Here is an 18,954-nt window from a genome sequence, read left to right on the forward strand (position 1 = left end):
GATATAATGCACTGTAACGCGTGTACAGAGAGCGGATAGTACATGGATATAATGCAACATAACGTGTGTACAGATAATACACGGATATAATGCACCGTAACATGTGTACAGAGAGCGGATAATACACGGATATAATGCACTGTAACGTGTGTACAGAGAGCGGATAATGCACGGATATAATGTACTGTAACATGTGTACAGAGAGTGGATAATGCACGGATATAATGTACCGTAACGTGTGTACAGAGAGCGGATAATGCACGGATATAATGTACAGTAACGTGTGTACAGAGAGCGGATAATGCACGGATATAATGTACCGTAACGTGTGTACAGAGAGCGGTTAATGCCTGGATATAATGTACCGTAACGTGTGTACAGAGAGCGTATAATACACGGATATAATGTACTGTAACGTGTGTACAAAGAGCGGATAATACATGGATATAATGCAACATAACGTGTGTACAGATAATACACGGATATAATGCACCGTAACATGTGTACAGAGAGCGGATAATACACGGATATAAGGTACTGTAACGTGTGTACAGAGAGCGGATAATGCACGGATATAATGTACTGTAACGTGTGTACAGAGAGCGGATAATACACGGATATAATGTTCTGTAACGTGTGTACAGAGAGCGGATAATACACGGATATAATGCACTGTAACGTGTGTACAGAGAGCGGATAATGCACGGATATAATGTACCGTAACGTGTGTACAGAGAGCGGATAATACACGGATATAATGTTCTGTAACGTGTGTACAGAGAGCGGATAATGCACGGATATAATGTACTGTAACGTGTGTACAGAGAGCGGATAATACACGGATATAATGCACTGTAACGTGTGTACAGAGAGCGGATAGTACATGGATATAATGCAACATAACGTGTGTACAGAGAGCGGATAATACACAGATATAATGCACCGTAACATGTGTACAGAGAGCGGATAATACACGGATATAATGCACTGTAATGTGTGTACAGAAAGCGGATAATACATGGATATAATGCAACATAACGTGTGTACAGAGAGCGGATAATACACAGATATAATGCACTGTAACGTGTATACAGAGAGCGGATAATACACGTATATAATTTACTGTAACGTGTGTACAGAGAGCGGATAATGCACGGATATAATGTACTGTAACGTGTGTACAGAGAGCGGATAATGCACGGATATAATGTACCGTAACGTGTGTGCAGAGAGCGGATAATACACGGATATAATGTACTGTAACGTGTGTACAAAGAGCGGATAATACATGGATATAATGCAACATAACGTGTGTACAGATAATACACGGATATAATGCACCGCAACATGTGTACAGAGAGCGGATAATACACGGATATAATGTACAGTAACGTGTGTACAGAGAGTGGATAATACACGGATATAATGCACTGTAACGTGTGTACAGAGAGCGGATAATACACGGATATAATGCACTGTAACGTGTGTACAGAGAGCGGATAGTACATGGATATAATGCAACATAACGTGTGTACAGATAATACACGGATATAATGCACCGTAACATGTGTACAGAGAGCGGATAATACACGGATATAATGTACTGTAACGTGTGTACAAAGAGCGGATGATACACGGATATAATGCACTGTAACGTGTGTACAGAGAACGGATAATACACGGATATAATGTACTGTAACGTGTGTACAGAGAGCGGATAATGCACGGATATATTGTACCGTAACGTGTGTACAGAGAGCGGATAATACACGGATATAATGTACTGTAACGTGTGTACAGAGAGCGGATAATACACGGATATAATGCACTGTAACGTGTGTACAGAGAGCGGATAGTACATGGATATAATGCAACATAACGTGTGTACAGATAATACACGGATATAATGCAACATAACGTGTGTACAGAGAGCGGATAATGCACGGATATATTGTACCGTAACGTGTGTACAGAGAGCGGATAATACACGGATATAATGTACTGTAACGTGTGTACAGAGAGCGGATAATACACGGATATAATGCACTGTAACGTGTGTACAGAGAGCGGATAGTACATGGATATAATGCAACATAACGTGTGTACAGATAATACACGGATATAATGCAACATAACGTGTGTACAGAGAGCGGATAATACACAGATATAATGCACTGTAACGTGTGTACAGAGAGCGGATAATGCACGGATATAATGTACCGTAACGTGTGTACAGAGAGCGGATAATACACGGATATAATGTACTGTAACGTTTGTACAAAGAGCGGATAATACATGGATATAATGCAACATAACGTGTGTACAGATAATACACGGGTATAATGCACCGTAACATGTGTACAGAGAGCGGATAATACACGGATATAATGTACTGTAACGTGTGTACAGAGAGCGGATAATACACGGATATAATGCACTGTAACGTGTGTACAGAGAACGGATAATACACGGATATAATGTACTGTAACGTGTGTACAGAGAGCGGATAATGCACGGATATAATGTACCGTAACGTGTGTACAGAGAGCGGATAGTACATGGATATAATGCAACATAACGTGTGTACAGATAATACACGGATATAATGCACCGTAACATGTGTACAGAGAGCGGATAATACACGGATATAATGCACTGTAACGTGTGTACAAAGAGCGGATGATACACTGATATAATGCACTGTAACGTGTGTACAGAGAACGGATAATACACGGATATAATGTACTGTAACGTGTGTACAGAGAGCAGATAATGCACGGATATAATGCAACATAACGTGTGTACAGATAATACACGGATATAATGCACCGTAACATGTGTACAGAGAGTGGATAATACACGGATATAATGTACTGTAACGTGTGTACAGAGAGCGGATAATACACGGATATAATGTACCGTAACGTGTGTACAGAGAGCGGATAATGCACGGATATAATGCACCGTAACATGTGTACAGAGAGCGGATAATACACGGATATAATGCACTGTAACGTGTGTACAAAGAGCGGATGATACACTGATATAATGCACTGTAACGTGTGTACAGAGAACGGATAATACACGGATATAATGTACTGTAACGTGTGTACAGAGAGCGGATAATGCACGGATATAATGTACTGTAACGTGTGTACAGAGAGCGGATAATGCACGGATATAATGTACCGTAACATGTGTACAGAGAGCGGATAATACACGGATATAATGCACTGTAACGTGTGTACAAAGAGCGGATGATACACTGATATAATGCACTGTAACGTGTGTACAGAGAACGGATAATACACGGATATAATGTACTGTAACGTGTGTACAGAGAGCAGATAATGCACGGATATAATGCAACATAACGTGTGTACAGATAATACACGGATATAATGCACCGTAACATGTGTACAGAGAGTGGATAATACACGGATATAATGTACCGTAACGTGTGTACAGAGAGCGGATAATGCACGGATATAATGCACCGTAACATGTGTACAGAGAGCGGATAATACACGGATATAATGCACTGTAACGTGTGTACAAAGAGCGGATGATACACTGATATAATGCACTGTAACGTGTGTACAGAGAACGGATAATACACGGATATAATGTACTGTAACGTGTGTACAGAGAGCAGATAATGCACGGATATAATGCAACATAACGTGTGTACAGATAATACACGGATATAATGCACCGTAACATGTGTACAGAGAGTGGATAATACACGGATATAATGTACTGTAACGTGTGTACAGAGAGCGGATAATACACGGATATAATGCACTGTAACGTGTGTACAGAGAGCGGATAGTACATGGATATAATGCAACATAACGTGTGTACAGATAATACACGGATATAATGCACCGTAACATGTGTACAGAGAGCGGATAATACACGGATATAACGCACTGTAATGTGTGTACAGAAAGCGGATAATACATGGATATAATGCAACATAACGTGTGTACAGAGAGTGGATAGTACACGGATATAATGTACCGTAATGTGTGTACAGAGAGCGGATAATACACGGATTTAATGTACTGTAACGTGTGTACAGAGAGCGGATAATACATGGATATAATGCAACATAACGTATGTACAGATAATACACGGATATAATGCACTGTAACGTGTGTACAGAGAGCGGATAATACACAGATATAATGCACTGTAAGGTGTGTACAGAGAGCGGATAATGCACGGATATAATGTACCATAACGTGTGTACAGATAATACACTGATATAATGCACTGTAAAGTGTGTACAGAGAGCGGATAATACACTGATATAATGCACTGTAACATGTGTACAGAGAGCGGATAATGCACGGATTTAATGTACCATAACGTGTGTACAGATAATACACGGATATAATGCACTGTAAAGTGTGTACAGAGAGCGGATAATACACTGATATAATGCACTGTAACATGTGTACAGAGAGCGGATAATACATGGATATAATGTACTGTAACGTGTGTACAGAGAGCGGATAATACACGGATATAATGCACTGTAATGTGTGTACAGAGAGCGGATAATACACGGATATAATACACTGTAACGTGTGTACAGAGAGCGGATAATACACGGATATAATGCACTGTAACGTGTGTACAGAGAGCGGATAATGCACGGATATAATGTACTGTAACTTGTGTACAGATAATACACTGATATAATGCACTGTAAAGTGTGTACAGAGAGCAGATAATACAGTGATATAATGCACCGTAACATGTGTACAGAGAGCGGATAATACACAGATATAATGCACTGTAACGTGTGTACAGAGAGCGGATAATGCACGGATATAATGTACCGTAACGTGTACAGAGAGCGGATAATACACTGATATAATGTACTGTAACGTGTGTACAAAGTGGATAGTACACGGATAAAATGTACTGTAACGTGTGTACAGATAATACACTTATGTACTGTAACCTGTGTACAGAGAGCGGAAAATACATGGATATAATGTACTGTAACGTGTGTACAGATTATACACTGATATAATGTACTGTAACGTATGTACAGATGATACACTGATGTACTGTAACGTGTGTACAGAGAGCGGATAATACATGGATATATTGTACTGTAACGTGTGTACAGATTATACACTGATATAATGTACTGTAACGTATGTACAGATAATACACTGATGTACTGTGACGTGTGTACAGAGAGCTGATAATACACAGATATAATGTACCGTAACGTGTTTACAGATAATACACTGATATAATGTACTGTACCATGTGTACAGAGCAGTGTAACGTATGTACAGATGATACACTGATGTACTGTAACGTGTCTACAGAGAGCGGATAATACACGGATATAATGTACTGTAACGTGTGTACAAATAATACACTGATATAATGCACTGTAACGTGTGTACAGAGAGCGGATAATACACGGATATAATGTACTGTAACGTGTGTACAGAGAGCGGATAATACACGGATATAATGTACTGTAACGTGTGTACAAATAATACACTGATATAATGCACTGTAACGTGGGTACAGAGAGCGGATAATACACGGATATAATGTACTGTAACGTGTGTACAGATAATACACTGATGTATTGTAACGTGTGTACAGAGAGCGGATAATACACGGATATAATGCACTGTAACCTGTGTACAGAGAGTGGATAATACACCGATATAATGTACCGTAACGTGTGTACAGAGAGCGGATAATACACGGATATAATGCACTGTAACGTGTGTACAGAGAGCGGATAATACACAGATATAATGTACCGTAACGTGTGTACAGAGAGTGGATAATACACGGATATAATGTATTGTAAGGTGTGTACAGATTATACACTGATATAATGTACTGTAACGTGTGTACAGAGAGCGGATAATACACAGATATAATGTACCGTAACGTGTGTACAGAGAGTGGATAATACACGGATATAATGTATTGTAAGGTGTGTACAGATTATACACGGATATAATGCACTGTAACGTGTGTACAGAGAGCGGATAATACACAGATATAATGTACCGTAACGTGTGTACAGAGAGTGGATAATACACGGATATAATGTATTGTAAGGTGTGTACAGATTATACACTGATATAATGTACTGTAACATGGGTATCCGCTCTCTTTACACACGTTACATTATATCAGTGTATTCTGTATATATGTTACAGTACATTATATCCGTGCATTATCCGCTCTCTGTACACACGTTACAGTACATTATATCCGTGTATTATCTGCTCTCTTTAATACATACATATAATGTACCGTAACGTGTGTCCAGATAATACGCTGATATAACGCACTGTAACGTGTGTACAGAGAGCGGATAATACACGGATATAATGTACTGTAATGTGTGTACAGATAATATACGGATATAATGTACCATAACGTGTGTACAGATAATACACTGATATAATGCACTGTAAAGTGTGTACAGAGAGCAGATAATACAGTGATATAATATACCATACTTTAATATAACATGTGCACACAGAGGAAAAAATTGTTTCGTAGTTTTAATTCTGTTGTAGACTTAATTCCATTGAGTTCAATCTATAGCCTAAAATGTTGATCCAGAGGAAGGTAAAGGCCCCATGGGGCAGACATTACCAGCTGTTCATACACCGCTATAATGTACTGTAACATAATATATCCACATAGAGCAGGAAATACACCCAATATATTGTAATATAATATCTGCAGATCAAGTATGAACCTGTGATATAATGTACATAGAGAGCAAACATTTCATGAAATATCACATAGTATAAACTTTCTTTGTATAAATTTGACTAATATAACACTATAAAGCCGTATTTATTTTTAATGAGTAGATATTGTAAGTGATATCTAATATATACTGTAATGTAATCACTACACCGAGCACATGTGATATATAATATATCCAGCACATAATGGCAGGGAGGAAATATTAAATATAGCAGAATACAGTGTGAGAGATACAATAAATCTATCCAAACATACATGAGAACTAGATCTAGAATATGGAGACAGTAAGTGGTGAAGTGGTCATTGCAGAGGAAAATACAAGTGGGTTAGACCCCCTCTAAAATATATATATATATCTTCTATATTCACACGCACCACCATCATCAGTGTGGACACCCGGACCCCTCATCTACAGATCTACAGCTGGGGTGACAGTCACTGGTAGCTAACACATCTGTATGTATACCATCCATAGGATATGTTCCCCATATACTCGGGACAACATAGTGCTGAACCCACATGTCTCATCCCATTACACACATATATTTATTTATTATCTCAGCTCTTTCTCCTCCATCCTGTGTGTAGATCTTCTTACTTAGACATTATTCCATAGCTATGAGATATATATCGATATATACAATGTATCTCCTTGTTACAGATGTTCCACGTCACTCCTAGACATATATACTGTAAAATACATATTTCCCATATAGCACCAACATATTGTGCAGCGCGGTACCCCGGTTACACCAGGATCTAGATGGAGCCATTCCTGGATACATTCTCCTGGAGCTGGAGATTCCCACACAGCAGCAGCCAATGGCAGCGGCTGTAATCACTATGTGATATGTCATGTATCCAATGAAGGGAGCTGCCAATTATCACCTGCCACTTATTGTATCACCCAGCGCAACCCTGTGATTGCTGCTACAATGCCTCCATCCACAGTCCCTGTCCAGGGTGCTGATCCATAGGCGCTGCCTATGGTGCATGCAGGATCCCTGCCCACATTCTGCTCAGGGGGCACCAACTCCAGCTCTGCCTGCTTCCCCAGCAGCCAGTATACATATATATCCCTGCCCACATTCTGCTCAGGGGGCACCAACTCCAGCTCTGCCTGCTTCCCCAGCAGCCAGTATACATATATATCCCTGCCCACATTCTGCTCAGGGGGCACCAACTCCAGCTCTGCCTGCTTCCCCAGCAGCCAGTATACATATATATCCCTGCCCACATTCTGCTCAGGGGGCACCAACTCCAGCTCTGCCTGCTTCCCCAGCAGCCAGTATACATATATATCCCTGCCCACATTCTGCTCAGGGGGCACCAACTCCAGCTCTGCCTGCTTCCCCAGCAGCCAGTATACATATATATCCCTGCCCACATTCTGCTCAGGGGGCACCAACTCCAGCTCTGCCTGCTTCCCCAGCAGCCAGTATACATATATATCCCCACATCGCAGGATCCAAAGGGTGCTGCCTGCTCACAGCAGAAGAAAATGGTACTGTACCTTTCATCCAGTCCACCACTTGCTTGGCGCTCCACTTGCTTATGGGTTCCATTACTAAAGCCATCCCACTGTGAGTTTTAGTCACCCAGATGCAGGGAGAAAGGCGGCAGCAGCAGCAGCAGCAGCAGCAGCAGCAATGCACAGAATTCAAGGGGTTTCTTCAGAGCATGGCTGGATGGGGATGCACAGAGGATGCAGTCTACAGCCAAGATGCAGCCCTGTCCCTCCAGGATTCGCCTGCACTGATTCAGTAATGTATAAGATTACACTGCTTGATGTGCTCTAGCACCTCCCCCACTGCACACAGGCAGCCTGGAGCACAGGGAGTGAGGGGAGCAGTGCTGCAGTACAGTGCCAGTGTGTGTGCTCATGCTTCCCACAGTCACAGCAGCATCTCCTACTACTACTACTACTGCCCCCCAGTGCATGTGTGTGCGACCCATGCAGGGGAGAGGAACATGGCAGCCGCCGCTCAGCCCCCCTCCTCCCCTACAAGGATGGATACCAGGCACCCCCAGAAAAGGAGGGAAAGATGCGGAGGGGGTCTACACTCTACCCTGCCCAGTAGAAGGAGGGAAGATGGAGCTGGAGAGCATTGGCTGATGCTGAGGATGGCAGAAGAAAAAGCTAGGTGGCCAGGCGGACACTCCAGCTTCTATCCTGATACTTCTCTAACTCCAAGGGGAGACACATAGCTGGAGTCCTACCAATTAGGCGAAAAGTAACAAACCGAAAAAGATCTAAGAAAGCGTAAAAAAAAAAAAAAATAGATACAAAGTGGCCAAGAAGTAGGTATAGGAATGCCGCGACGTGGGTGAGAGGCGATGCTAAAAGTTACAAGATGAAACATTGTGAAATGTAAATGTAATAAAATGCAAATAAACTTCTCACGTCATCGCTAAGTTACCCATAATATCTGCTATGATAAACTTCATTGATTCAAATGTTTACATCCTAAAACTCTGTATGTGACCAACTCATTGCCATAGAGAAGACGGCGGAACGACCCTTCCCTGAATAGTTAGATTACAATTAAATATATATTATGGGGCAATAAATATGATGAAAGACATATATGGAGCAAAGCAAACGCGTCATCTTTTACAATTTTTCATACTGTATATTTAATGTCTACATCACCAATGAAACTTATATTAAAGGCCACCTGTAGAACAATATTGCACATACATTACATATCCTGTGCTAATCCTGAATTGCATACTGTATTATATTCCAGAGCAGCACTCACTATTCTGCTGGTGCAGTCACTGTGTACATACATTACATTACTGATCCTGAGTTACATCCTGTATTATACTCCACAGCTGCACTCACTATTCTGCTGGTGCAGTCACTGTGTATATACATTACATTACTGATCCTGAGTGACATCCTGCATTATACTCCAGAGCTGCACTCACTATTCTGCTGGTGCAGTCACTGTGTACATTCATTACATTACTGATCCTGAGTTACATCCTGTATTATACTCCAGAGCAGCACTCACTATTCTGTTGGTGCAGTCACTGTGTACATACATTACATTACTGATCCTGAATTACATCATGTATTATACTCCATAGCAGCACTCACTATTCTGCTGGTGCAGTCACTGCGTATATTCATTACATTACTGATCCTGAGTTACATCCTGTATTATACTCCAGAGCAGCACTCACTATTCTGCTGGTGCAGTCACTGTGTACATACATTACATTACTAATCCTGTACTGAACCTGAGATACCTCCTGTATTATACTCCAGAGCTGCACTCACTATTCTGCTGGTGCAGTCACTGCATACATTCATTACATTACTGATCCTGCGTTACATCCTGTATTATACTCCGGAGCAGGACTCACTATTCTGCTGGTGCAGTCACTCTGCACATACATTACTGATCCTCAGTTACATCCTGTATTATACTCCAGAGCTGCACTCACTATTCTGCTGGTGCAGTCACTGTGTACATACATTACATTACTGAACCTGAGTTACATCCTGTATTATACTTCAGAGCAGCACTCACTATTCTGCTGGTGCAGTCACTGTGTACATACATTACATTACTGATCCTGAATTACATCATGTATTATACTCCATAGCAGCACTCACTATTCTGCGGGTGCAGTCACTGTGTACATACATTACATTACTGATCCTGAGTTACATCCTGTATTATACTCCAGAGCAGCACTCACTATTCTGCTGGTGCAGTCACTGTGTACGTACATTACATTACTAATCCTGTACTGAACCTGAGATACCTCCTGTATTATACTCCAGAGCTGCACTCACTATTCTGCTGGTGCAGTCACTGCATACATTCATTACATTACTGATCCTGACTTACATCCTGTATTATACTCCGGAGCAGCACTCACTATTCTGCTGGTGCAGTCACTGTGTACATACATTACACTACTGATCCTGATTAACATCCTGTATTATATTCCAGAGCTGCACTCACTATTCTGCTGGTGCAGTCACTGTGTATATACATTACATTACTGATCCTGAGTTACATCCTGTATTGTACTCCAGAGCTGCACTCACTATTCTGCTGGTGCAGTCACTGTGTACGTACATTACATTACTGATCCTGAGTTACATCCTGTATTACACTCCAGAGCAGCACTCACTATTCTGCTGGTGCAGTCACTGTGTACATACATTACATTACTGATCCTGATTAACATCCTGTATTATATTCCAGAGCTGCACTCACTATTTTGCTGGTGCAGTCACTGTGTATATACATTACATTACTGATCCTGAGTCACATCCTGTATTATACTCCAGAGCTGCACTCACTATTCTGCTGGTGCAGTCACTGTGTACATACATTACATTACTGATCCTGAGTTACATCCTGTATTATACTCCAGAGCTGCACTCACTATTCTGCTGGTGCAGTCACTGTGTACATACATTGCATTACTGATCCTGTACTGATCCTGAGTTACATCCTGTATTATACTCCAGAGCTGCACTCACTATTCTGCTGGTGCAGTCACTGTGTACATTCATTACATTAATGATCCTGAGTTACATCCTGTATTATACTCCAGAGCAGCACTCACTATTCTGCTGGTGCAGTCACTGTGTACATACATAACTGATTCTGAGTTACATCCTGTAGATCTTTTATTATAAAAATGAAAAACATAACAATAATAATAACAGAAACATAACAAGAATATCAGCCAGAAAATAATCCGCATACTGAACACTGGTCCAGCTTCTCATTCTCTCCTCACACACATATTATACAGTCATGGCCAAAAGTTTTGAGAATGACACAAATATTAATTTTTACAAAGTCTACTGCTTCATTTTTTCTAATGGCAATTTGCATATACTCCAGAATGTTATAAAGAGTTATCAGCTTAACAGCAATTACTTGCAAAGTCAATATTTGCCTAGAAAATGAACTTTATCCCCCAAAACACATTTCAACATCATTGCAGCCCTGCCTTAAAAGGACCAGTTAACATCGTTTCAGTGATTGCTCCATTAACACAGGTGTGGGTGTTGATGAGGACAGGGCTGGAGATCAATCTGTCATGATTAAGTAAGAATGACACCACTGGACACTTTAAAAGGAGGCTGGTGCTTGGCATCATTGTTTCTCTTCTGTTAACCATGGTTATCTCTAAAGAAACACGTGCAGTCATCATTGCACTGCACAAAAATGGCCTAACAGGGAAGAGTATCGCAGCTAGAAAGATTGCACTTCAGTCAACAATCTATCGCATCATCAAGAACTTCAAGGAGAGAGGTTCCCTTGTTGCCAAAAAGGCTCCAGGGCGTCCAAGAAAGACCAGCAAGCGCAAGGACCGTCTCTTAAAAGTGTTTCAGCTGCGGGATCGGGCTACTAGCAGTGCAGAGCTTGCACAGGAATGGCAGCAGGCAGGTGTGAGTGCATCTGCACGCACTGTGAGGCGGAGACTCTTGGAGCAAGGCCTGGTCTCAAGGAGGGCAGCAAAGAAGCCACTTCTCTCCAGGAAAAACATCATGGACAGACTGATATTCTGCAAGAGGTACAGGGAGTGGACTGCTGAGGACTGGGGTAAAGTCATTTTCTCTGATGAATCCCCTTTTCGATTGTTTGGGACATCTGAAAAACGGCTTATTCGGAGAAGACCAGGTGAGCGCTACCACCAGTCTTGTCTCATGCCAACTGTCAAGCATCCTGAAACCATTCATGTGTGGGGTTGCTTCTCAGCCAAGGGAATGGGCTCTCTCTCAGTCTTGCCTAAAAACGCAGCCATGAATAAAGAATGGTACCAGAATGTCCTCCAAGAGCAACTTCTCCCAACCGTCCAAGAGCAGTTTGGCGATCAACAATGCCTTTTTCAACATGATGGAGCACCTTGCCATAATGCAAAGGTGATAACTAAATGGCTCAGGGAACAAAACATAGAGATGTTGGGACCATGGCCTGGAAACTCCCCAGATCTTAATCCCATTGAGAACTTGTGGTCAATCAAGAGACGGGTGGACAAACAAAAACCTTCAAATTCAGACAAAATAAAAGCATTGATTTGGCAAGAATGGACTGCTATCAGTCAGGATTTGATCCAGAAGTTGATTGAGAGCATGCAAGGGAGAATTGCTGAGGTCCTGAAGAAGAAGCGTCAACACTGCAAATATTGACTTGCTGCATTAACTCATTCTAACTGTCAATATAACCTTTTGCTACTCATAATATGATTGCAATTATATTTCTGTATGTGATAAAAACATCTGACAAACACATATAAAAACCAGAGGCCAGCAGATCATGTGAAAATATAATATTTGTGTCATTCTCAGAACTTTTGGCCATGACTGTACATACTAGATTATGGCCCGATGCTATCGCATCGGGAGGATGCAATAGCATCACACCTCTTGCCATGTTAACCCTCAACACACACTCCTCTCACCTTTCACCATCTCCACTCACGTCCACTCACTCCTTCACTCACTCCGTCTCTCATACTCATGCCGTCATCGCCGCTGCTCCACGATCCCCGACATCTTCCGCCGGCACCATCCTGGATCCAGACGTCCTTTCACGCCGGCGACATGTTCTTGCGGCGACGCCATCTTGAGTATCGTGAAATCCCGCGATACTCAAGATGGCGTCGCCGGAAGAACATGTCGCCGGCGTGGACGATGTCGGGATCCAAAATGGCGTCGGCGAAATCTCGCGGCGACACCATCTTGAGTATCGCAGGATTTCGCCGATCCAAAATGGCGTGGCCGCAAGAACATGTCGCCGGCGTGGATGCAGTCGGGATCCAAAATGGCGTCGGCGAAACTCGCGAGATTTTGCCGATGCCATTTTGGATCCCGACTGCATCCACACTGGCGACATGCTCTTGCAGCGACGCCATCTTGAGTATCGCGGGATTTCACGATACTCAAGATGGCGTTGCCGCAAGAACATGTCGCCGGCGTGGAGGACGTCTGGATCCAGGATGGCGCCGGCGGAAGATGTCGGGGATCGTGGATCAGCGACGATGACGGCGTGAGTATGAGAGACGGAGTGAGAGAAGGGGTCGTATGTGGAGTGAAAGAGTGAGTGGGCGTGAGTGGAGATGGTGAAAGGTGAGAGGAGTGTGTGTTGAGGAGGAGTGGTGTGTTGAGGGTTAACATGGAAAGAGGTGTGCTGTGACGTCACCGGTTACAACTGGACGGAAATTATTACAACCGGAAGCTGCTTAGGGCATTTATTATTATAGATTGTAGGTATTCAACTCACTCCAGAGCAACGGGAGTCAATCAGGAGGCACGTTCCTTTAAAAGTTCATAGGGTTTATTGCTTCATAACCCATAAAGCGGCACATAACACAAGGAATAGACTTTAGCTCAGGCGAAAGCAAGTATAAATGTCCATTATTTCAGGCTCAGTCCTGGAGCCTCAGCAAAACACAGGAGGCTTATCCCTCCTCACATACAGCCAATATACATAAGCCTCACCGGGTCAGCAGCCTCAGCACATGGTCTTCAGGAAGGTAGCACAGCTAGGCCGGCAGGGACCTTCCACATGGCCCAATCAGATCTATGCGCTCTCTGTCATGTGACCTACCCTGGCCACCTTATATGGTCCGTAGCCATGCCCACCGGGTCACATGGCATACACTCTATTAAGGCGTTCTAGACACCGCCCCTAGGTGGGTTTGTAGGTAGCTGGTTCCGCCTGTCTCACCAGCTACCTGGAAAGCTCTCGCTGACACAGTGTAACAACAGCTCAGCAGTGCCTCTGCTGATCAACACATATATTCAAGCTTCCATCCCAAGGCCACCTACCTTGGAATACATAACGGTCATTCAGCATCCTATACCCATTACCACAATGAATATGCCTGTAGGCTCATCCTGGGACACCCACACAGCGCCCCCTAGCAGACATAGTGGTCACTACATCACATACCTCCCCTCTCTGTTCAAACTTGTGAGGTTGAACACATGACATCACCCAGGGATCTCGAGACTGGGCACCCATGTCACCTTGCCCTACAAGTCGAGAAGACCATCTCCGTCTGTTTCGGTAGTCATACTGCAACATATTTACGTTAGGCCTCTCCCGCCCCCAGCGGTCAGTATCTCGGCCTTGGACTTTGGCCTTCCCGTCAACGTCCGTCAGCGTGACCAGACACTCTTTAGTCTCCACCTGTCTGCAGTGCGCTCTGTCACCCGACCTTTCTCTCACTGGCCGGCTCTCCCGGTTCGTACAGTCATGAGTCCAATGTCCAGTTGGGCTAACTGGCTGGTCTGAGTCTGACCCTCTGTCGCTACGTCCACCACCGGGTCTCGTGCCTATGCTACTAAGATTAGAACTGCCACTTGCAGACTCTCAATGTTCTTGCCTTTGACTACCTGTCCTTTCATTATTTGGAGGATCCCTTTGGGTCCTTAAACCTTGGGTTGGAGGTGGATGCCACCTGACGTTCTGTATCTGCTTATTCATCTGCAGTCGGTCCTGTCTTATGTGCTCTATTTCCTTCAGGTACGCTACCCGATATTCCAGGAGCATGCGAAGGTTCCCAATGCTTTCCATCAAGCCAACCACAATGATTGGAACCATGTCCTCTTCAACAGCTACTTGGATTTCCCCAGCAGGTGGGATCCTCACTCTCTTCACACTGAATCGATTTACCATCTCATGCATCACCTTTCCAAGTCTGCCAATGACTTTCCCCAACAGATTTCTGGGTACCGGAATTATGTCTTCCACAAAGCCCAGCCGACTTTGAGCTTCCCTCGCAAGCTCCAGACGTCGAGCGGCTTTCCTATTACGCAACACGAGCATCTGTTTCATGCGGAGACATTGTAGGTGCATCTCCTTCAGGACAGCCACCCTCTTCTCTGTGTCTTCCGTTTCTGCCAGTATCACTAACTGGTCTGTCTCTGGTGCCCAGTTCACACTATAGGCCTTTACTGCCTTTTTAAAGGTTTCATGCACACCCTCGCTGGCACATGCTTCTCGCACGTCTTCGGGTACCTCCATCACGCACTTGAAGGTCGTGGACTTGCTCTCATCCTGGACAGACGGCTCTGGGTTCCCCATGGACACTTCCCTTAACCCCTTCCTGACATGAGACGTACTATCCCGTCCATGGGACCCGGGCCCCTATGCCCATGGACGGGATAGTACGTCTACCGCGATCAGCGGCGCCCACGTGGTGAGCGCCGCTGATCACGGCCGGGTGTCAGCTGATTATCACAGCTGACACCCAGCACAATGTGTCAGAGGAGGTCACGGACCGCCCCCGACACGTTAACCCCTTGCACACCGCGATCAAACACGATCGCGGTGTACCGGAAGTTAAAGGGAAGCATCGGCAGGGAGGGGGCTCCCTCCGTGCTTCCCTGAGCCCCCCACGGCAGCGCAATGTGCAGCGCTGCTGCGGGGGACTCCTTTCCTCCAGGCCCCCGAATCCAAGATGGCGACGGGGGCCTTCGGGGGCCTGCAGGAAGCTGGCTTCCTCAGTGCCTGCAAAGCGCAGGCAAGAGGAAGTCTTCTTCAATGCCTGTGACAGATTGCTGATCTGTCACAGTGATCTGTGATGTGACAGATCAGCGATCTGTCACAGGACAGTGATGTCCCACCTGGGACTATGTAATAAAGTAAAAAAAAAAAAAAAAAAAAGTGTAAAAATAATTTTAAAAAAATCGCCAAATAAATTAGTAAAAAAAAAAAAAAAAAAATTCCCCAATAAATTCATTTTTTGAAAATAAAAAAACCCAAAACAATAAAAGTACACATATTAGGTATCGCCGTGTCCATAATGACCCGCCCTATAAAACTGTCCCATTAGTTAACCCCTTTAGCGAACCCCTTAAAAAATAAAAATAAAAAACTAAGCAAAAAATAATGATTTATTATCATACCGCCAAACAAAAAGTGTAATAACGCGCGATCAAAAAGATGCATATAAATATCCATGGTACCGCTGAAAACGACATCTTGTCCCGCAAAAAACGAGCTGCCACACAGCATCATCAGCGAAAAAATAAAAAAGTTATAGCTCGCAGAATAAAGCGATGCAAAAATAATTATTTTTTATATAAAATAGTTTTCATTGCATAAAACCGACAAAACATAAAAAAATGACCTAAATGAGGTATCGCTGTAACCGTACTGACCCGAAGAATAAAACCGCTTTATCAATTTTACCGCACGCGGAACGGTGTAAACGCACCCCCCCAAAAGAAATTCATGAAACGCTGGTTTTTGTTCATTCTGCGTCCCAAAAATCGGAATAAAAAGCGATCAAAAAATGTCACGTGCCCGAAAATGGTACCGATAAAAACATCAACTTGTCCTGCAAAAAATAAGACCTCACATGACTCGGTGGGTCAAAATACGGAAAAATTATAGCTCTCAATATGTGGTGATGCAAAAACTATTTTTACAATAAAAAGCGTCTTTCAGTGTGCGACAGCCGCCAAACATAAAAACCGCCATAAATAGTAAATCAAACCCCCCGTTATCACCCCCTTAGTTAGGGAAAAATAATAAAATTTAAAAAATGTATTTATTTCCATTTTTTCCATTAGGGTTAGGGTTAGGGCTAGGGTTAGGGCTAGGGTTAGGGTTAGGGCTAGGGTTAGGGCTAGGGTTAGGGCTGAGATTAGGGTTAGGGGTGTGTTGGGGTTTGGGTTGGAGTTAGAATTGGGGGTTTCCACTGTTTGGGCACATCAGGGGCTCTCCAAATGCAACATTGCGTCTGATCTCAATTCCAGCCAATTCTGAGTTGAAAAAGTCATATGGTGCTCCTTCCCTTCCAAGCTCTGCCATGCGCCCAAACAATGTTTTACCCCCACATGTAGGGTATCAGCCTACTCAGGACAAATTGCAAAACAATTTTTGGGGTCCAATTTCTCCTGTTACCCTTGGGAAAATAAAAAATTGGGGGCAAAAATATCATTTTTGTGGAAAAAAATGATTTTTTTATTTTCACGTCCGAGCGTTATAAACTTCTGTGAAGCACTTGGGGGTTCAAAGTGCTCACCTCACATCTAAATAAGTTCCTTAGGGGGTCTAGTTTTCAAAATGGGGTCATTTGTGGGGGGTTTCCACTGTTTAGGTACATTAGGGGCTCTCCAAAGGCAACATGACACCCGCAGACCATTCCATCAATGTCTGCATTCCAAAACATCACTACTTCCCTTCCGAGCCCTGACGTGTGTCCATACAGTAGTTTTCTCCCACATATGGGGTGTCAGCTTACTCAGTACAAATTGGACAACAACTTTTGGGGTTCAATTTCTCCTGTTACCCTTGGGAAAATAAAAAAATTGGGGACTAATTGATCATGTTTGTGGAAAAAATACGATTTTTTTATTTTCATGCCCTGGCATTATAAACTTCTGTGAAGCCCTTGGGGGTTCAAAGTGCTCACCTCACATCTAGATAAGTTCCTTAGGGGGTCTAGTTTTCAAAATGGGGTCATTTGTGGGGGGTTTCCACTGTTTAGGTACATTAGGGGTTTTCCAATCGCGACATGGTGTCCGATCTCAATTCCAGCCAAAAACGTCAAATGGCGCTGCTTCCCTTGCGAGCTCTGCCATGCGCCCAAATAGTGGTTTACCCCCACATGTGGGGTATCAGCGTACTCAGAACAAATTGCACAATAACTTTTAGGGTGCTGTTACCCCTGGAAAAATAAGAATTGAGGGTGAAAAGATCATTTTTGTGGAAAAAATATGATTTTTTAATTGTACGGCTTTATGTTATAAACTTCTGTGAAGCCCATGGGGGTTCAAAGTTCTCACCACACATCTAGATAAGTTCCTTAGGGGGTCTAGTTTCCAAAATGGTGTCATTTGTGGGGGGTTTCCACTGTTTTGGTACATCAGGGGTTTTCCAATCGTGACATGATGTCCGATCTCAATTCCAGCCAAAAAGTCAAATGGCGCTGCTTCCCTTTCGAGCTCTGCCATGCGCCCAAATAGTGGTTTACCCCCACATGTGGGGTATCAGCATACTCAGGACAAATTGCACAATAACTTTTAGGGTCCTGTTACCCTTGGGAAAATAAAAATTGGGGTGAAAAGATAATTTTTGTGGAAAAAATATGATTTTTTAATTGTACCGCTGTACGTTATAAACTTCTGTAAAGCTCTTGTGGGTTCAAAGTTCTCACCACATATCTAGATAAGTT

The 18,954-nt window shown here is 43.1% G+C and overlaps 1 protein-coding gene across 3 annotated transcripts in view; it reads right to left on the bottom strand.

Moving 5' to 3' along the window:
* LOC141101075 (connector enhancer of kinase suppressor of ras 2-like) overlaps positions 1 to 8,997 on the bottom strand; it is a 527,280-nt gene extending 518,283 nt beyond the window's left edge. For 2 of the 3 annotated variants that reach the window (XM_073589902.1, XM_073589901.1), the window contains exon 1: positions 8,294 to 8,993. In XM_073589902.1, the coding sequence (XP_073446003.1) occupies positions 8,294 to 8,357 (64 nt within the window). In that variant the 5' untranslated portion in view covers positions 8,358 to 8,993. Of the gene's footprint in view, positions 1 to 8,293 lie in introns of all 3 variants that reach the window. The other variant, XM_073589903.1, reaches the window with a different exon arrangement.
* Between the last annotated feature and the right edge of the window lie 9,957 nt (positions 8,998 to 18,954).

Source organism: Dendrobates tinctorius, unplaced genomic scaffold (assembly GCF_039654945.1).
Source record: "Dendrobates tinctorius isolate UK_male_01 unplaced genomic scaffold, ASM3965494v1 ptg000114l, whole genome shotgun sequence".
In the NCBI taxonomy this organism is placed as follows: domain Eukaryota; kingdom Metazoa; phylum Chordata; class Amphibia; order Anura; family Dendrobatidae; genus Dendrobates; species Dendrobates tinctorius.